Raw genomic sequence first — 21088 nt, 5'->3', positions numbered from 1 at the left:
ATGTGCTGAGGGTGTGCTTTAACAATTGTCTGATTCAGCAGCCAAGTAACTTCCCTTCAGAGTGTTTTTAATCTGAAACATTTCAGTCCATAAATGAACAGCATCTCTCAATATTCCTCATGTGGGGAAGAAGATAATCAAAACTTCGGCACGTTGGTGGCTGATGCTGAATGTCAGGAAATGGCAATGTGTGCACAACTGTGTGTCAAGAGATGAGCATCCAGGAATTCAGTCTAGGCTGCTCTATTTCTTCAGTCATGAAACAGTTGCGGGTCCCAAAGACAGTTCTGAACTGGTACTGCCTTTACTGTGCTGCTTTTGTGGAACACAAGCATAAGGATGTGGGGTGGGGGGGATTTAACCACTCTGAAATGGATTTCACTTGGGGTTGTGTAGTTGCAGAAGTAAATTCAGGGACATGCAGGTTTTGGAAGATCTTCTGATGGTTGGGCCAAATGAAATGAAGTGTTTGCTGGGTTTGGGTATTGCATAGACATGTGGCCCTAAAATACCCAAACCAGCAATCCCTTCCCCCAGCTTGGAGTTATTTCCAGGGCTGTTTCTCTGGCTTCTCAATTGGAAGAAATAGGTTACAGAGCTTTCCAAGAAACTAGTGAGTTCCCTTAATGGACGTGTGTGTGTTTCTTGGTAGTTGACCACTGCGCCACAGGCGATGCTCTTTAGCAGATGTCAGGAGAAGCCCACTCATTGTATCCACCTGTAAGAGGGGGTCAGGTTTATCACTGGAGAAGCTGGAATTCCAGCAGAGCTGCGGTTTCTGCTCCATCACTGAATATTAGTGTCAAAAAGTGTTGTGGCGTGTTAACTTCTCCTGTTAGTAATTCCATTTTACTTTCTTGCAGTGCTCTGTTGCCTCTGGTACTAATTTCCTCTTGTTGTAAAATTCCTGTAAATGATCATAGACCGTTTTCTTTCCCTTGAGCCATCATGCAGTTAGGTCTTTTCTTTGCTTGTGAATGAATTGTTTAGCTTTTTGGGTTTTAGCTTTACCACCATTTCCTTGCTTACACTTTTTTCTTCACCTTTGGGATGTAAAAACCCTTGGAAGTTCAAGGTGTGTGTGCCTGCACCAGAATTGAAAGAAGAGAAATTTTCTCCTCAATACAGCCACATGTGAACCTCTGCACATGAACCTCAAACCTGCAAAGAGTTGTCTTGGTTACTATCATAAACTTCAAGCTTGTATGGTCTTTGATATTGTAAGGTTCTTTTGGAACAGTTCCAGTTTCAGTGGATGATCCTGATCTTACTGTATTACCCCTGTGGTTTTCTCTCTTGGGATATTGGTTTATATCTTTCCAGGTTGAATGTCCTCTCCTCTGTCTGTCCCAGTCTTAAGACACTTCCTAGGAGTTTATCTTCTTGCTGCATTTCCCATCTCAGTATTGCATTTGGCTCACTGTGCCTGCAAGGTTTGCTTTCTGCACTTGTAACACTTTATGCAGCTGTGTCTTGGTTTGTTACTTTAGAGTACATTTTATATATATTATAACAGTCAAATGAGATGGAGAGTGTAGGGTCCATAACTGTGTGATTGCTTCATGGCCAGTGTTTGAATTGATAGAAGTACAGGTACCTTTATTAATGAAGTCTTTCCACAGATAAAATGTCTCCTGTGTATATTCAATGTTGGTCTTTGGCATGTGGAGCAGCACTAGGGGAGGGGGCACAGGAAAAGCATGAATAGGATTGTTTGTCATTGCACTGCTTGTGGGGAATATGGCAAATGTGGACAAGGAGAGGTCAAGATGGGTTCCTCCAGGTTGAGGAGTTCAGTGCAAATGAAACCTTGAAAAGCACATGAGGGCTGTAGGCATTGTGCTTGTGTCTCACAGATCCTTTGGCTTTGAGCAGGCTCCAAAATGTTTTTCATGTTTTGGTAGAAACTGGAAACCACGCAAATAAAGGACAGATTCTAAAGCAGTTTTATTGATACTGTGTTACAGATGTGTTATATTTGATACATGTTTTATTGGTGTGTGCCCAGCCCCTTTGATTTCTCAGGGTGTTGGTTGGGGTTTTTGCTGGTTTGCAGTACAGTTTGTTCATTAACCCTGGCTGATGCCTGTAATTCAAAGAACTGTTCACTTGGGAACCTGCTTGTCTTGCAGAAGTAAAGAACAGGACTAAATGAAAGCATGAGACGAAACTGGCCCCGCATCACATCATGGCTGGATGCACTGGCTAGGGAGGGTAGTGTAAAAGTACTTACCTAGCAGTTCCTTTTGCAGTGCCTGTAGACGACTTGTCTTTTTGTTGTAGGTGTGGAGGGTGCAGCTTTCCAGAGTAGACTTCCACATGACCGTATGACATCTCAAGAAGCTGCCTGCTTCCCTGATATAATCAGTGGGCCACAGCAGACCCAGAAGGTGTTTCTGTACATCAGGAACCGCACTGTAAGTTTATTGTTAAAGTATTGATGGTAGAAGGGTAGGACATTTGTGTACCTTGCAAAGGCTGTTTGGCAGTTACCATGTCTTAACAGTTGGGAGGTTTCCTTGGGTTTGAGATGGTGGGGGTTCATTTCTGCAATTGCTTCATGCTCTGAGTGTCTAAGGAAGCAGTTATCCACTTCTTGATTGAGGCAGTGCTGTGAGGTAGCATAAAGAATCTTTAGTACATTTACGACCATGTTTTGGACACTGTAACAAGCATCAAAACTACGTGATTCAGCTACTACAGCTTTTGAAAGGTAAGCAAACAGAAACCTGGTACAAATGTTCTATTGATTTCAGCTTAAAGAAGTATCTGTAGAATACTTTTAAGATAATAATCACATACATTGTTGCTTAGAATAAGTCACACCTCTAAGCTTCTATTTTCTTACTTTGCTTAGCATTCAGCTGCTGTAGTGCTGAGCTATTAACCCAGTCTTGTGGCTTGTTCTCACAACAGAACAGTTGCTTTACCAGCTTTGATTTCATGAAAGAAGCTGTAACATTGAAGAAAGGAAACTCTGCTTCTGAGTGTTTGTAGCATTTCTGTCTAATTCAAAGCTTCACACAACATAAAACACAGAAAGAAGGGGCAATATTCAGATAATTCACAGGGGAGTTCATTCACGTGAGTTCAGGCCAGCACCTGAAGGTTAAACCTTAACAAAACTTAAACAGTGGCGTTGTGTTTTGCAGGTGATGTGTTTAAATTGCGACAGTGCTTTGGGGTTCTTTAGCACAAAAATAGGGTTCAAAGCAAGAAATATTTTGAAAATTGCTTTGTTACCATAGTTAAGAGAGAAAACATCTTCTTGCATTCAGGTTTTTTCACAGACTTAAGATGATCGGGGCATCACAGTGTATCAATCATGGTAGCACCCAGCGCTTAATAACTTCAAAGAGTCGCATGTTATTTATGCATGGTGGACGTCACCTTGCTAAGAATGTGACTTCTGCTATTCCTGTGAAATCTCCCTTGAAGTAACCTAAGTTGTAACTTTTGGGAAGTCATGAGATACATAAAACCAGACCAGGACGTGGTAATGGGGGGGAAAGCTTGGAAAACAGCATGCTCGTGTGTATAGTGAGTGAGTAATCCTTTTACAAACACATCAGAAGCAGAGAAGCCTTCCACTGAAACTGATAAATGGCTGGGATTTGCAGGCTGTCCTGGAAGAGCTGCATTGCTGGTCTTTGGTCCTTATTCACTATGGAGGAACTTAAAGATGTTCCTAAGCAGGAATCCCTTTCTGAGGAAGACTTGTGAGAGGATCTCCTCCAGTCAGGATAGCAGAGGTTATAGAACAGCAGATGAAGTGAACGGTAATATAAACCCAGTGCTCAGCAGGGCTCTGGAAGAGCTGTGAACTGCAGTGTGCATCCTCTTACTTACAGCTGGCTCAGTGTCAAGGGATTTGAAAATCTGGAAGAGGGCATGAAGACAGAGAGTTCCTGGAGGTTAGAGGAGTTAGACTAGTCAGTCTGATATTTCCAATTTGCCTGGTAACAAATGGAATCAAGAATTGAATGAATCACCTGGTAAGTAAAAATGGCGTTTGGAAGGCTCGCAGCAGCTTTTCTAAAGGGAAGTCATCCTTTACAATCCATCCGAGTTCTTCAGAGGGCTCATAAGGAAGTGACCAAAGGAGATCGGCTTCATTTGATCTTCTGCATTAATCCCCCCCCACCCCAGAGCACCCAACCAGCCAAGGGGGAGGGGAGGGGGAGTACACCACAGACACTAAAAGCTGTTGCTAAATTCCTGTTGGTTAAAGCATATCATGAACATTTACAAAGCAGAACATAGGCTGACTGATCTGTTGTGGCAGTGCAGGGCAGTTGTGGCTTAAAGCTTTTAAATCTTCTAAGGCCTGCACTGTTCTGTGTATTTGTAGAGGGGCTAACAGGGGGTGGAACCAGATCATCTTTAAGGTCGCTTCCAGCCCAAACCAATGTGGGATTCTGTCATAATTCGTATTTCACAGGCAGCTCTTCCTGCTTGGTTTTGGAAGTGTAACTGTTCTCCACGTGTTCTTGAGTGTATGTGGGCAGTGGAGCCCATGGTAGTGTCTTGTATCAGTGAAGATAGAGCAGGTGGTTCTGGCACTTCCATTTTGTAGCTTTTGTTGGGTGTGTGTTTTGTTGGATGTGTGATGAGGAGGTCGCTGACTTGATGTGTTTCCACTTACTTGAACTGGTGTAGGAAGTTCAAATGGACTCTTGCACCTTAAAATACACCGGAAGGCAAAGTTCAGTGTGGCTTGGATAGCACTGCCAGAGTGTGACTTGTTAGAGGCTTCATCTAACAACATTTGGGAACACACAGAAAACACCTCTTTCGTGTTACTTAATGTGCCTTATTGTTTGTTTAAATACAGCTGCAGCTCTGGCTGGATAACCCAAAGATTCAGTTGACATTTGAGGCAACTATCCAACAATTAGAAGCACCTTATAATAGTAAGTCAAGTCTTTTACTGCCAAAACCATACTGTGTGTATCATTGCTGTTGGTTTTCAGTTTTGGTTGACTAAAAGCTGCTTAAAACCAAGAGAGGGTTTCAGATAGGTCCTTTTCTTAGTGGAGCTCTATGAGCGTTCATGTCAAGAATGGACTGTTTCAGTGTGCTCATGTTTCAGGTTCATGCGTGTGGTAAAGAAATTCATCCTTAGCATACTTCAGAAAAAGCTGGTAACAAGGTGGATTGGTACAGAAGTTCCAAGAGAGTGAATTCCCATACAGCTTGTAAAGCTTGCTACAGCTTCATGGTGCTTTGCAGCTGTGAGATTTGCTTAATCACAAGGTTTCTGAGAGACATCAAGAAGTTGCATAAAACTTGAATGGCCATGATGAAAGAAGGTAGTAAAAGGGAGGGACTTTATACAAGGGAATGTGGTGATAGGACAAGGGGGAATGGCTTTAAACTGTCAAAGCAGAGACTTAGGTTAGACATTAGGAAGTTCCTCACCCAGTGAGGGTGCTGAGGCGCTGGCACAGGGTGCCCAGAGAAGCTGTGGCTGCCCCATTCCTTGCAGTATTCAAGGCCAGGTTGGACACAGGGGCTTGGAGCAAGCTGCTCCAGTGGAAGGGGTCCCTGCCCGTGGCAGGGGTTGGAACTGGATGAGCTTTAACGTCCCTTCCAACCCAAACCATTCTGTGTCTCTATGAAAAGAGCGAGGAGCACATGTAGGCCATTCTAACCTTCTCATAAAAGTTCCCAGTAAAGTGGAAAAGGTGAGGGGAGCCATAAAGAAGTAATTAAAGAAGAAAACAGTGCTGAAATGAGTGCAGATACACTGTCAAGTATTGCAAAATAATGAATTATTATGTTTATAAAACCAACCATGGGAACTCAGTGCTCCAGTAATGGGTTGGTTTAACGGTGGTGAATCTCAGTACAGTTCTGCATAAAGTTCTCCAGATTTCTGCAGTCAGTTTCAGAAAAGGTGTTCTTCTGCACTAGAGAAATAGAAGCATTTCATGGCCTGTACATGTCCTGTGCAGCTTTTCAGGCAGGATTCAAAGCTACAGGGTATCATAGCCACCAGCTTGTGGCTTCCAGAAAACTCCTCAGCCTTTCTCAAGAGGATGGATTCTTGGGTAGGGCAGCTGGGGAGCAGGAAGGGCTGTGTTCAGGGTGGTTTTGCTGGCTTGCTGCTGTGATCTGTTTGCTTGTGAAGATGTTCTCAGTGCCAAACATGCGGAATGATTGTGAAACATTCCCATTTTGCAGGTGATACGGTGCTCGTTCACAGAGTACACAGCTACCTGGAGCGGCACGGGCTCATCAACTTTGGGGTCTACAAAAGAGTGAAGCCCCTTCCAAGTAAGAAACCTGAAAATGGTTTTGGTTCATTGTTCTGTGGTTTTTCAAGCCAGACTTTTGAGGCTTTTTCTTCTTTTAGGATAGTCATGCTGAGGAAATAAAAAATGCTGGTAGTGCATTTGGCTCTAGGGGTTCATGGGGTTTATTTGGACCTGGAGGAGCTGTTAATTCAAGTAAATCACTTTGAGAAGAAAAACATTTGCAGATCTTTGGTAGATAATTCAGGGGCTGTCACTGTTGAATGGATTCTCTTCTTTCCTCATTTGAGGAACAAAAGATACAAACACAATCCTGTACTTGCACCTCTTCTATGAAATGCGATGCAGTAATTAATAAGAATTAGTTTCTTCTTCAAACATTCATTCTTCAGAAGTATTTTTCCTCCTGTTTTCTTCCTTGCCACAGATGCACTACTGGTGTATTTTCTCGTACCTGTGTCATCAAGGAGGACTGTGAAGTGTTTTACCATGTTATGCACAAAATTACTTCCATTTTGTTTTTTGTGGCTGTTTGCTTTGTTAAAGAGTTTGTCAGAACTGATGAGAGGGAAGCTGCTTTTTGTTCTTGGTGTCTCTTGAATGCAACTTTAACGTAACTGCTTGCAGTGTTGTAATAAAGCACATGCAGAGCCTGTAGCTTGCTTTTCCCTCTCCTTAGCCAAGAAGACTGGAAAGGTGATCATCATCGGATCTGGAGTCTCTGGGTTGGCAGCAGCTCGCCAGTTGCAGAGTTTTGGAATGGATGTTACGGTTCTGGAAGCCAGGGTATGAATTCCTGTGCTCTTTCACTTCTATACAGAAACTTAACCAGTAACCACATTCAGGCCTAGTCCCTAAGGCCAAGTGGCCCAGCAGCATGCTCAAGATGGGCAAGCTTGTGTGTGGTTACAGGGAGCCGGATGTACTGCTGAATGCTAAATGTGTCTCACTGGGAAACAGTCCTGTCTGTCCTCACTGGGGGCTGGTTAATAACTTTCTCAGGGGTGGACTGTGTCGTCAGGTGCTTGTGTCATCAGCTTATCAGTAACAGGCTGGAATCTTTCTTTCATGATTAGGAACTGATGTTTCATTGGAAAGCAGAATGCAAGTCTGTACTTCGTGAAGTTGCCCATTAAATGGAATCATTGGGATTCCCATACAGTGTCAGGCAGGATATTTTTTTGTACCTTCTAAATCTACATGAATTCTTATTTATTACTGTGTGCTTACAGAGGCTTTAAATTTTATATAGACCTACATTTTGTGATATGTGAAAAATTGGAATTTATCGGATGTTTTACTCCCTGACTTCATTTTATTTATTCATTTACTTCTGATACTTTCCCAGCACAGCCTGAAATAATCTGCTTAAGTTAGAGTAATGTTTCAGGCTCTTAAGATTGCTCATAGCTGCTCTTGTTGCTGAGGAGCTGCTGCTCTGTGCTTCCCAGATCCCATAACACTGGAACAAAAGAGAGTGCAGCACTGACTGTTTGAGCCTCTTGCTACCTGAATGTACTGTGGGTTTTTTCGTTTGGTGGTTTGATTTTGGTGTCTTGGGGGTTTTTGGAAGCTGGAGAAGATCTGTGCTGTAACCTGGGTTTCGTTCTATGCATATAACCAGTCTGTAGATCTGGCAAGAGGCTATTTTAAAGTAATGTACAGTATTTTTCAGTCATTTTTCTGTGGACTGCCGCATCTCCGCTTAAGTAGTCAGTGTCTCACCACCCTCACAGGGGAGAACTTCTGCCTAAAATCTCACCTCGCTTTCCCCTCTGGCAGGTTAAAGCCATTCTCCCTTGTTCAAAGCCCCTCTTCAGGTTTTCTGTAGCCCTTTAGGTGCTGGGAGCTTCTCTAAGGTCTCCCCTTCAGGAGCCTTCTCTTCTCCAGGCTGCCCCAGCCCAGCTCTCTCAGCCTGGCTCCAGAGCAGAGCTGCTCCAGCCCTCGCAGCATCTCCCTGGCCTCCTCTGGCCTCGCTCCAGCAGCTCCATGTCCCTCTTGTGCTGTTGCCCCAGAGCTGGATCAGGACTGCACGGGGGGTCTCCCCAGAGCACAGCAGAGGGGCAGGGTCCCCTCCCTGAGCTGCTGCTCACACTGTGGGGGTGCAGCCCAGCACATGATGGGGTTCTGGGCTCAAGCACACACTGAAACCAGGTCATGGGGAGCTTCTCATCAGCCAACACCCCCAAGTCCTCCTTATTCAGTTTAAAGTGATGGGAAAACTAAGTGTCAGTCTGAAGTCTCTTGTATGTGTCAAGAATCCAAAACTTCCTCCTGCTGAACGGGGCTGTTGATTCATGATTATCTTGGTTGGTAGCTGGCCCTTCTGTGGAGAACAGGGAGGTATAATTGCCTGATGGGTTTTCTTACCCTAAAATTTAGTTTCCATCAGCACAGTTGAATTATTTCCTATAGAGCTGTTGGATTTGGGTAGGAAGTTGGAGGAGGAAATCTAGTATGTAACTTCATCTGTTTGTGGGCAGTGAAGGATTGGTTGTGGAATCCCGGTAGATCCTACTGTAGATGTGGCTGCATCTGGCCAATTCTATTTTTATTTCATTTTTTCTTTTTTTGTTAATGCAACTCAAACATTTTATTCCATAACTTGGATGAATTAAGGCCAAGTGTCCATTTGCAGAGGTTCTTGGCAAAGCGTACGTTTTATTTATTGACCCTTTGGGTAAGAGAATCCTTACACCATGCCATGGAGAAGTACCAGCGATTATATTTGAGATGTGTTGCTGAATGCTACTGGAGGTTTAACCTGTTGTGCTTTTGAAAGGACCGAGTAGGAGGAAGAGTTGCGACCTTCCGCAAAGGGAACTACGTTGCTGACCTCGGAGCAATGGTGGTGACAGGACTTGGTGAGTGGGAAGGCAAATCGTGGGACAAGATGTTACAACTGTGAAACCTTTTGCTATTTCCTTTCATGGCCAAAAGAATTGAGTGGTTTTAACTATCAAAAGTAGATGTTTTTGTTCAGCCTCTTTGGCAGTTGGCATTTCTCATCAGTGAGTGTTCAGAACACATGGCAGCCCTCACTAAACCTGGGATTTGTGTTGGTGACGTAGCTGTCATTGGTCACTAAAGCCGCAGAGGTGCTTGTCCCGTCATCACACTGTTGCAGATCCATTCTCTTAAAGTTTGCTTGTGCATAGTGGAATTATTTGCTCCTTCTTTGGCATTAAGTCCTTCTGTGTGTTTATTCCTTTGCCCATTTCCTTTATGGTTCTATCTGTGCTGGCTTCACTGCACTTGCTGAGCAGCTCTTAAAGCTGCTTAACGCAGCTGCCAATGGCCTCTGACTGAATTTGTTGGTAACTCTTATAGCTGTTCCCTTGGATCTTCCAAAGTATCAGCTGAAATTGAACATGGATTTCTTATTTCATTGCAGACAAACATTGCAGGAGTCCTCTGTTAACTCTGCACAATGTTTTTCAGGAGGAAATCCCATGGCTGTGGTCAGCAAACAAGTGAATATGGAACTGGCTAAGATCAAACAAAAATGCCCACTTTATGAAGCAAATGGACAAGCTGTAAGTCTGATGCTGTTTTCATTAACTGTTTCGAACAGAAATAGTATCTCAAGTATGTTTGTTAGCAGGGTATTGGCCGAAAAGGAGATGGCTTCCAGGAAGAGAGGAAGGGAGTAATGAAAATGTGTGTCCCTCTTTAGGCAGTATAGGAATATTCCAGCTTATCTGCATTTATTCTAAAACCAGTTTTTTCCATGTGAGTTTTTGACTTTGAGTTTCAGATGCTTTGTGGAATCTAAGTCCCTGTTCTTTGTAAATTCATGACTCTTTTTCCTTAGACAGCTGTCTTGCTGCACTCTGAAACAATTGTCTGCTGTGCTGGCACTCCAGCTTCTGTTGGTGTTGCTGCTCCTTTTCCCTGAAATAGGCTTGTTCTGGCTGTTCTGCTTATGTTTTGTGTTCTAAAACCTGATTAACTGGTGTCATCTGGTTGAATGCGTGTAACAGTTCAGCGCTAATATTCTACAGTTGGGATTCCTAAACCTAAATAGCCTCTGTAGTGTCAAAGAGTGCTGTTAGAGATAGAAGTCGTATGTTCTAGTTTAGTGCTGAATCTCACACTTGTATTGACTGGAAGCATTCCTACCTCTTGAATCTTAAATTATGGTACTAAGGGTAACTTCTTTCAGAAGACAGATGAGGATACTTGCCTTCTTGCTAGAGGCCTGAGAAAGTGATCCTTGGCACAAATCTGGTCTGATCTGCATCTTTTCCTGCTGCATCTGAGTGAATAGGGTGAATATAATGAATTCAGGGAAAGCCACCAAGGCATTGTAGACAGTTCTAACAGTCTGCTCTTATGTTGGGAAGCTTCTTCCATCATCCTAGAAAAAGCTGGATTGGTAGTTCTTAGTCATGCTGACCAATGCAGAAGATAAGTTACTTCACGGAGCTGTGCCAGGCCTACTAAAGCCTTGTGATTGCATAGAGCTGTCCTACCATTAGAGCAGTCTTTTGTCCCATTGTTAAGTTTCTGGAGCTTTGATGGACACACATTCCAGTAAGGAAATCTTTGTGTGCCCATAAGTTGGTTGTCATTGTGATTTACCAGCTCCTATTGTAGCTCTTTGGCCAGACATCCTGGCAAAGTGACTTTGTGTTGAACAGACCTTGGTGTTGGGCCGTTTGAGAGAGCAGAGAGTATTAAATTTCTTAGCTATGTTTTTGTTGTGCTCTTGAAGCATCACTCTCATTCAGGGCATGTGGCAGCTTTTCTTTGAGTACTGCTCAAAGAATTTATCTGTACCCTGGCTTTTGCATTCCTCTGATTTGGGAAGTGGTGGTGTTTTGAGTTTGTGAATTTACACTGCAGTAGAGAAGGTAACCTGTGTCCCTGCTCTGGGTGCTTTTAAAGTTTTCTCTGTACTTCTCAATTGTCTCGTCTCTGAGGCTCTGAGCTTTCAGGATCTCCGTTTTCCCTTTTTACTATTAATTTCTTATTCAGAAGAAGGTCTGTTCTTTTGACTTCTAGGTTCCAAAAGAGAAAGATGAAATGGTGGAGCAAGAATTTAATCGTCTGCTGGAAGCCACATCCTACCTCAGTCATCAGCTGGATTTTAACGTTCTCAATAATAAGCCTGTCTCCCTAGGTCAGGCTCTGGAGGTTGTCATACAGTGAGTGACTTCCCTCTTCATGGTAGACTTCCCTTTTCTGTGGAGAATGTTCCTAAAGATACCTGAGACTCGTGATGCTCCTAGGATAAGCATCACCCACTTCTACAGCCGTTTGGTCTTTGCTAGGTTTTTGTGTGTGTGTTGTGTTCATTGAAACAAGATAACATTGAAACAAGATGGTTAAAGGAACAAACATCTTTTCTTGAGAGCTTCTGAAGATCACTACAGTAATAGATCATGGAATCATAGAATCGCAGAATGGTTTGGGTTGGAAAGGACCTGAAGATCATCCAGTTCCAACCCCCCTGCCATGGGCAGGGACATCTCACACTAAACCATGTCACCCAAGACTTCATCCAACCTGGCCTTTAACACTGCCAGATCATTGATGTAGTCTGAACTGGAGTACAGACAGCCCACTTATGCTAGTTGAAAGCTAATAGTATTTGTAATTTGCCTTTTAATAGTAGTAGGTAACTCCAGACTCATGTTCTAGCTAGTCAAGTAGCTCTTATTTACAGAAACTTGTATTAATTTTCAAATCACCATAGGAGTATTTACTAAAATGTCCCATGATGTGCTTTTACTGCATTACAGTAATTCGGTTGTGATAATGGGTTTTCTCAATATCGCAAGGATTTTATGCTGAACTGACTCTCACTTCTCACCTTTTCCAGGTTGCAGGAGAAGCATGTGAAGGATGAGCAGATTGAACACTGGAAAAAAATTGTGAAAACACAGGAGGAATTGAAAGACCTTCTCAACAAGGTTAGGTGGTGACATTTAGAAAGAGGAGAGCATTGTGTTCCTCAGAAAGTGGCAAAATGGACAAAAACGTCCATGGAAAGCATCAGAAGGTTGCCAAGGATGCTGTTCTTAAACATCTTTTCATTTAAGCCTTGCCTAGAAGCACTGTTCTGACAAAAGACTCTATTTTTGAGGAGGAGCACGTAAGCGATTAGGCAGGAGACTGTAAAAGGTGAAATATGGGACAAGAAGGGAGAGGCTGGACTTAAGCAGAGCTGTGCGATAGCTTCCTGTAGAGATGTTGATAATGACTGAGGCTTTTGGGGGGAGTATTTTAAAATGTTAACTTTCTTTACCACAAATCTGATTTGTAGTGTAGAAACAGTGGTTTAGGTCTATTTACAGTGGTTTTGGTTGTGGTAGATGGCATCTTCTCTGTTCCATGGAAGTTTCTATAATTAAACATGTCTGAGGTCAGGTCTCATATCTTAAGCTATTTACAGCATACTTTGCAAGAAATCAATGATGTTGGGATTCAGCTATGTTATTTTGGTGTTGGTGCTGTTTATTACGGTTTCCTGTCTGTAGAATTGCATACAAGTAACAACTGGTAAAACCAGGACATCTCTTTGTTATAATGGCATAGCTTGAGATGAATATCCATTTTACAGTCACTTGCACCAAATCTACTTTTCTTCTTCTTCTTCTTGCTCCCTCTTCTTTCTCCACCTGAAAAAGATGGTGAATTTAAAAGAGAAGATTAAAGAGCTTCATCAGCAGTATAAGGAAGCATCAGAGGTGAAGCCACCTCGAGATATTACAGCAGAGTTCCTTGTGAAAAGCAAACACAGAGATCTGACTGCACTTTGCAAGGTAACGGGTGATGTACATGCACCGCTTAAGTCGGTGGTTTCTGAGGGCTTCAGCAGCCAGATAAAATTAGCCAGTGTAAATGTTACCACTTTTCTCACTCCAGCACTCTCAAGAGAATGTGATTGATGGTAACTCTAGGTTATAATACTGATAACTGCATTAAGTACCTTTAGGTAGCTGAGCTTCATATTAATGGGTTGAAGGCTTACTTTTAGGTAACAGTCTGTGCTGGCTCATGTCAGGCAGCATTTAGCGCTTTGAAGGCTAAATTTTAGGTCAGACCTGGTCTTTAGTACTACTGGGTCTCACAGTGGAAATAAAATCTGAATCTGAAGAGAGGAGTCCTTTCTGTAAGAAAATGGTGGCTTCCTGAATAAAAGACTTCTTTCTATCCAAAGATTACAATTTAAAGAGCTCTATCTTGACAAGCAAGAGTTATTCCCCCAGTCTGTATGTACCTGGGTGTAGAAATATGCCTTAAAAATGAAACCTTAAAACCTGTTCTTTCTATGATAGTGAAAGAGACCTTGCTAACCCAAGGCAGACAGAACCAAGGGTCATTTTTCAGCTACCTGTTCAACAGATGACAGGGCAAATATGCTGGATTAAATGTTAAAGAAAATAAAGAACTTGATTTAGATTCTGCTAAAACCATTAATCTTCCACTGATTTCTCTTGAGATTTGCTCTAGTCTGATGCCACATGACATCTTTAAGGCCTTTTACATGGAAACTGATTTTGATGTTAGCTTTTAATTTTATTAGGAGTATGATGAATTGGCGGAAACACAAGGAAAGCTGGAGGAGAAGTTACAGGAACTTGAAGCCAATCCTCCAAGGTAAAGATACAAACTATAAAAAGAAATACTCAGGAAAGCAGGGTTTTTACCACTTTTCTGTAGAAGCTGCTGAGTTTCAGAAATGCAATGGTTTGCTTGCTTTTAATTACGGTAACTCAAGGGGTTAGGAAGGTACAAATGTGACGTTTGAGCTCCTGCACCTTTAGAACTCCCTTTTCTTGTTTTTGAGGTGACTTGGATAAAAAGGTGGTTCTTAGCTAGGCTGCATTTCAGTAGAATCCTGACTGTAACCAGTTCCTGATAGTGGGAAGCCTTTGAGATTGGAAATCCTTTGCAATAATGGTAGCATGCCAATCCTGCCTGTATTGGCAGAATATTATTGTTTTGTGCTCTGTGTGACTACACTCAGGTTTTAGTCATCGTCTTATATATGGTACTTAAGCCATTATTTATGGAATCATGGAATGGTTTGGGTTAGAAAGGACCTTAAGATGATCTGGTTCCACATCCTTGCCAAAGGCAGGGACCCCTTCCACTGGAGCAGCTTGCTCCCATCCCTTATGTCCAACCTGGCCTTGAGCACTGCCAGGGATGGGGCAGCCACAGCTTCTCTGGGCACCCTGTGCCAGCGCCTCAGCACTCTCACAGTAGAGAACTTCCTTGTATCAAACCTGAACTCCTCCTGTTTAAATGTAAACCCATCACCCCTTGTCCTTTTATTTCTAAAGTTAAGTTTCTGGCTTCACTGAAAATACTTTACATGAACTCTGCTTTAAAATGTGACTTTGCTGGGTTTGATGTTCAGCTTTCATAAAGGAGGCTCGCACGTTTGAAACAGCAAACTGAATGTCTTTCTGTTATGTTTGGGCTTTCTCCTAGTGATGTTTACCTGTCATCAAGAGACAGGCAAATACTCGACTGGCACTTTGCAAACCTAGAATTTGCCAATGCTACGCCCCTGTCTACGCTTTCCCTGAAGCACTGGGATCAGGTAACTAATTCGTGTATTCATTCACCAATGCACTAAGAACTTAAGCTGTGTTTATTTCATTCTCATGGAAGCTTCTCGATGTTAACAGTTTCTAAACCCTTAAGTGCTCTCTGCTTTTATGCAGATACTGAGCTCTTACACAGTGATCGTTTGCTGATGAAATTCCACGCAGCTTTTTGTTAGTGCCAGAAAAGCCTCCCTCCAATAACACTGTCTACTGGAAGTTCCCATACTTATTTCTTGACAAATAAACAGAATTTCAAATCTATTCAACTCACTTTTTGGGGAGGGAGGGGGAGTTTTGGAAAAAAAATGCCTTTGTGTAGATTTGCTGATTATTTTCTATTGAATTAAGTGATTTCATTATAAATCCAGGCTTTCTGTACATTTCTGTTTTAGGATGATGACTTTGAGTTCACAGGCAGTCACTTGACTGTGAGGAATGGCTATTCCTGTGTGCCTGTAGCCTTAGCAGAAGGCTTGGATATTAAATTGAACACAGCAGTTCGCCAGGTTCGCTACACAGCATCAGGTAAAGCAAACCCCTCCTCTGGAAAACTGCTCTGAGGGGCTGTGATCATGGAAATGAGATTTCAGTGCTTCCAGAAGCAGATGTGAAAACTGATCTCTTAAAAACCCATTATATAATTTGGGTTGGATAAATCACGTTTGTTACCGTAATGAATTTTGAGGAAGTTCTTAGAGATGTATTGATCTTCAGTGGTTTTTTGCTCATTTCTGTGGCTGGTTCAACATGGTCCATTTCAGTTACATTTGCTGATTCACATGTTCACATTCATGCTCCCATTTCTTTATTCAATGATTGAAATGTTTGGAGTAAGAGGTCTTGGACTGCTTTAAGACTTGGTGCCCTAGGATCTGGTATTAGAAGTATAAATGAATGTCACATGAATTCAGACAAATGGAAGGGCTGTATCTTTTTGTTGCTCTTCTGAACACTGGGCTTGTGAAACTGTCAACTGGGAGAGCAACTCAATGGGAGGCTCACTGCCTGCTTGCTATTTGTTTATGCATATATTTAACTATATTTAACTGGCCTAGATGAACCTTTAGGCTTATCCCAGTATGGCCATTTTCAGATGCTGTGTAAATTGCACTTTCTGGAAGTGAACTATGTGGTCCGTAGCGTTCAGTAAAAGTAAAGTGATTGTTAGTGTAAAGCTCTCTCCATAAATGAAATGTTTTCTGATGTGGATATGTCTTTATGGGAGTTTCTCTAATTTTTAATGCAATGCTCTTGCCTGCTGGCCCATGGAATGATTGTTTTCTCTCCCCTTGCCAGGTTGTGAAGTGATAGCTGTAAATACCCGATCTACGAGCCAGACTTTCATTTACAAATGTGATGCTGTGCTGTGTACCCTTCCCTTGGGAGTATTGAAGCAGCAGCCTCCAGCAGTACAGTTTGTGCCACCTCTTCCTGAGTGGAAAACTTCGGCAGTTCAGCGTATGGGATTTGGCAACCTGAACAAGGTGACTTGGTCATTGAGGGAGCTGCAGCAGGGCAGGGGATGCTCAGGAGGAGGCTGGCTCAGTCTGTGTGCTGTAGCTCTTGCTAACCAGCAAATCTGTAACCTGCAAGAGCACACTAACCTATGGAAGGCAGTATTTTTTCTGTGCACTGCTCCTAATTCCTGAGTCTTTGTTTCTAGGTTGTGTTGTGCTTTGATCGTGTCTTCTGGGATCCAAGCGTCAATTTGTTTGGTCATGTTGGTAGCACTACTGCAAGCAGAGGAGAACTTTTCCTGTTTTGGAACCTGTACAAAGGTAGCTGCGGTGCATCTCTACTCTTGCCAGTGTCTTATTTGTGAGTTTCAGGTCTAGAAAGGAGCACTTTTTAAAATGCTGTTGGTGTTCACATATGGATGTGGTAAGAAAATAGTATTTGTAGGAAGACAAGTGGAAGTATTGAACATGCGGGTTTCAGTGGGGCAAGCTAGAGGCTTTGCTATAGCTCTGTTCCTCTTGCTGAGCATTACCATTCCAGCTGGATGAGCTGCAGGCCCATCCGTACGGTTGAGATGCAGTGGAAATGCAAGCTGTGGTGTCTCCAGTGGATGAGCTTGCTTCCTGTTTTGAGCAGCAAAGCAGCTTTGACTAGACTGTGAGCCTCAGACTGACAGACAACTTTAGAACTCCTCTCTGTTAAGTGCTTAAGCAAGCAGAAGGTGTTGCCCTGCCTGCTTCTGCAGCAGGACTTTGCCATTAGTAGTTTTGTTTTCTCTGCAGCCAGCGTCTGCCACCAGGAGTTGTCAGAAGATGCTTTCATTAAGCATGCTGGTTTTGTCGATTGCCATGTATCATACCAAGAGCAAAGCTGTGTGTACAGTGAGCACTATTAAATGAGTTCTCTTTCCTGCAGAGGACTGTTTAAAGTATCAGGGGGTAGGCCAGGTTTTTCTTTCAACTGGGGAAAATGGCTGTGCAAAGAAGGTGCCGTTCCAGGGTATTTGTTAAAATACCGTAATTTAGGGTAATTGTTAAAATGTTTGGTAAGACGTGACTGGAGAAATACATGTCATGAGCCTTGGATAAGAGGGCTGTTTGTGTGTCTGCTTTTGTGGCTTTGAGATGTCTCTTACATACTTAACATGTAGTATTGGGGGTTTGGTTTATATAGAAAGACGTCTCTCATACTGCTGGATTCATCTTCTGTATTTCTGTAGCCATAGCATTCTGGGCAGAAGCTGTTTAAACTGAACAGATTGAACAATCCAGAAAACAAATCCAGAAGCAGAAACCCTAGAACTGTTACAGCACATCCTGTATTAGCTCGGGGGGAGTTCTTTGAAGGTCTTCTGTTGGCAGGGAACTGGTCTCTGAGAAGTATTTAAAGATGGGTGGGTGACTGAAGTGGAACTCGGATGAGCAGACTGCATGGCTTGTATGGCTGTGCGTGACCTGTTGTAGTGCAGACAGGAATCCTGCCAGTGATTTCAGTCTGTTTGAGGTAAGGACTGCTGAGAACCTGAAGCCTCAGGAACACTGCATGTCCTGGGGCAGCTGGCCTGTGCTGTTGGTGCCTCTTGCTCCACTGTGCTGTTGGGTTATTGAAGTCTCTTTCAGGCCGAGGCCTGTTCAAGTCCAACTTGTCAGATTAAAATCCTTGATGTCAGTGATTCAGTTGTGTTTTCTCTCTCCTTCCCCGCACCCCAGCACCGATTCTGTTGGCCTTGGTAGCAGGAGAAGCAGCAGGAATCATGGAAAACATCAGTGATGATGTCATTGTTGGACGGTGCCTTGCCATCCTCAAAGGCATCTTTGGCAGCAGCGCTGTGCCTCAGGTCAGTACAGACAGCATCTTCAGGTACCTCCTCCACGTTTTAGAGTGTACTGGGTCCTATAGGTAGTGCCCTGTGTGTGTTCAGGGGTTTTGTGAGAAGGGGTTGTTTGTAGGTTTGGGGGGTGTTGTTTGGGGCTGTGTTTTGTCTGCGTTGTGGTTTGGGTTGAGTTGGGTTTGAGGTTTTTGACTCCAGCTTTTCCAGACTATCAAATACTTCAGTTCATTTTCTCCCTTTTACATTCCTGGGGTTACAGCTGAGCTGTCCATGGCTGGTGACAGCGCTGCTTGGGTACACCCTGCCATGGTCTGCACCTTCTCTAAAGTGCAGTGGAGCTCTTGACCAGTGAACTCCACAAGAAACTGGCTTGGCTGGAAAAGAACTGAAAGGGGGAGGAAGGGAGTAAGCAGCAGCTGTGTGCAGGAGGTTCTCATGACATAATGCAAAGAGTCGAGGTGTTGACACCAAAGACAAGTTATTTACCTTGGTGTGTATGTTCTCATGGAATACAGACTTGGAGCCACCATAATGTTAGCCTGAGGACTTTGTGTCCTTTATTCTTGCGGTTTGTGTAGTTTGTGTTTTGCAAGATCTGTAGACCTTGCCCTGTGACAGCAACTGAAGTTTCTGTCTTGTCTCAGCCTAAGGAAACGGTGGTGTCCCGCTGGCGCGCTGACCCGTGGGCCCGGGGCTCCTACTCCTATGTAGCAGCCGGGTCTTCTGGCAATGACTATGATTTGATGGCGCAGCCAATTACTCCAGGACCAGCCATTCCAGGTGCTCCGCAGGTGAGAGATGTCTCTCTTCTCCTCAGTAAGACCTCAACCAGGGGGATTTTGCTAAGCGATTCGCACCCATATCTAAGCACAGGTTTAGGTTACCTGCATCTTTTGATGATGATTAGAACCTGTAAAATAATTCAGTTTTCCATCCATGATTTCTGCCTGCCCAGGTTTGGTGTAATTTCTTTAATAGAAAAAGGATTGTTTTTCTCCAAGTCAATTTGGTAATATCAGAACAGAGTGTTATAATACCATGCATATATTGTGTTCATACTTCATATTTATGTTGTCCATCACCATATTTAAGTGAGTTGTAGTGATTTGAAAGAGGGTGAAGGCCACAGTGAGAAGAACAGGAACCAAAAGGTGTCTCCCAGACTGGGAGTGAACCCAACAAGGCATTAAGTCATCTCCAGTTCGCTTTGAAAGAATGAAGTTTTGAGAGCAGTAGCCGTTCTGATAGCACCAGCAGAGGAAGATGTGCAGCTTTGGCTTTATTTAGGGTCTTTTCTAGTGATATAAGTCACTAATAAATGTAGCTATAATTATTCTCTGCAGCCTATAATAGATAAAGTTTTTCTTTTACCTAGAGGACTTCTAACATTCTTCTTCAAGTCTGTTTGCTGCAGAGTCTGGAGGAACACGAACAGGCCTTAACAGCAGTGTTTGTTCTCTGCTTCCCCAGCCTGTTCCTCGCCTGTTTTTTGCGGGAGAGCACACAATTCGCAACTACCCCGCCACTGTTCACGGCGCTCTGCTGAGCGGACTGAGAGAAGCCGGGCGCATTGCAGACCAGTTTCTTGGGGCCATGTACACTTTGCCTCGCCAGCCAACGCCGGGGGTCCCCCCGCAACAAGCTGCCGGCATGTAAGGAAAGTAGAAGGTATCAGAAAAGGAGGGACAAGACCCCAGTGCTGCTGCTGGGGACTCTTTGGGATGAAGATACTCACACAGCCTGCAGCAGTGTCTGCGGCAACAGCTCAGCCAGGAGTTACTGTGAAACACTTCCATTAGAATGGCCTTACAAAAACTTTGGCTGGGCAGGATCCCTTGGAGCTCTTTGAAGTGTCAGTGCACACAGTTCTGTGCTGCCTGGTCAGGGGCTTCGTTTCACTCTCTAAATACTTCCTGAAAGTCAAGCTTGTAGCTGGAGGATTTTTTAGGTGGGTTTGTTTGGGGTTTTTGTTGAGTTTTGTTTTCTACCTATCCATGGATTTACAATGTGGTAACTGCACAAGGGCAGCTGGTACCTACCCCTAGAAGCTTAGTGTAGAATTGATATTATTATTAATAACTCTGTGGGTGCTTTTTTTTATTGTTTTGAAGAACAGTATTTATTGACCAATTCTGTTCTTACCTGGCATTTGAGAATTTGATGCAACTGTTTTTCCCCCTCCAAAATGTCCATTGCCTGCTACCCTGTATGTGTCCTGTTCTAGAAAGCAAGCTGGTATTAAATACCTTCAACAAATGAAATCATCAGAATTGGGTATTTGTAAGTTTGAAAATGATTTGTATTTGTTTCTATAGAAATAGAGTTGCCCAGGCAGGAAGTTAGCCGAGGGACCTGAGCAGAACAAACTATGGCTTCAAAGAACCTTCTGGTGCCTGGTAAGGGTAACAAAGCCCACCTGGGAGCACATTGCTCCCACTCATCTCACTGCTCATTCTGTAGCTGAAGCCCACCAAAAACAGTCCAGTGGGGTTTATGAGGACTTATGGAAATACCTACTTAGTTTCCTACGCAGGGAGACCTCCGAAATGGTGCCACCACCACCGCAATGCCCCCTCACTTTGTCACCTAAAACAAGTTCCGGAGCTACCCACGTGTAGGTGATGCGCGGCTCCTGCAGTACCTCTTATGGCCACACGATGGCATCTCCCTCTCACTGATGTGGTACCGGGCAGGCAGCGCCCCTGGGCTCCCCTCCCATCCTCCTCGTGATGCCAGGCAACGCTCTCCGGGGACTGCATCTCTGATGCCCGCTCTCGGCCGCCGCTTGTCCGGCTGCTGCTCCCGCAGCCGAAGAGCCAGGACAGGAGGCTGGTGCTGGGCCTGCTTTACACGCGGTGAGCTCCGCAGCGGTGCCAGCAGCAGTGCTCTCGCTCCTCGCCTTCCCACCTCAAATTCCATCTGCATACTGCCTCCTGGGTGTCCTGAAGCGCTGCTCACAGGGGGAGCACTGGTAT

The 21088-nt window shown here is 43.7% G+C and overlaps 1 protein-coding gene across 2 annotated transcripts in view; it reads left to right on the top strand.

Moving 5' to 3' along the window:
* The window catches only part of LOC136023312 (lysine-specific histone demethylase 1A), a 28500-nt gene extending 8126 nt beyond the window's left edge, over positions 1-20374 (top strand). For both annotated transcript variants that reach the window (XM_065697644.1, XM_065697643.1), the window contains 17 exons: positions 2284-2417; positions 4835-4913; positions 6187-6279; positions 6937-7043; positions 9040-9121; positions 9699-9793; positions 11265-11407; positions 12085-12175; positions 12893-13027; positions 13792-13865; positions 14706-14817; positions 15217-15349; positions 16121-16308; positions 16488-16602; positions 17992-18119; positions 18758-18904; positions 19584-20374. In XM_065697644.1, the coding sequence (XP_065553716.1) occupies positions 2284-2417; positions 4835-4913; positions 6187-6279; positions 6937-7043; positions 9040-9121; positions 9699-9793; positions 11265-11407; positions 12085-12175; positions 12893-13027; positions 13792-13865; positions 14706-14817; positions 15217-15349; positions 16121-16308; positions 16488-16602; positions 17992-18119; positions 18758-18904; positions 19584-19769 (2042 nt within the window). In that variant the 3' untranslated portion in view covers positions 19770-20374. The remainder of the gene's footprint in view (positions 1-2283; positions 2418-4834; positions 4914-6186; positions 6280-6936; positions 7044-9039; positions 9122-9698; positions 9794-11264; positions 11408-12084; positions 12176-12892; positions 13028-13791; positions 13866-14705; positions 14818-15216; positions 15350-16120; positions 16309-16487; positions 16603-17991; positions 18120-18757; positions 18905-19583) is intronic.
* Positions 20375-21088: the final 714 nt, after the last annotated feature.

Source organism: Lathamus discolor, chromosome 18 (assembly GCF_037157495.1).
Source record: "Lathamus discolor isolate bLatDis1 chromosome 18, bLatDis1.hap1, whole genome shotgun sequence".
Lineage (NCBI taxonomy): Eukaryota > Metazoa > Chordata > Aves > Psittaciformes > Psittacidae > Lathamus > Lathamus discolor.
This window is presented reverse-complemented; position numbering and strand designations above follow the sequence as displayed.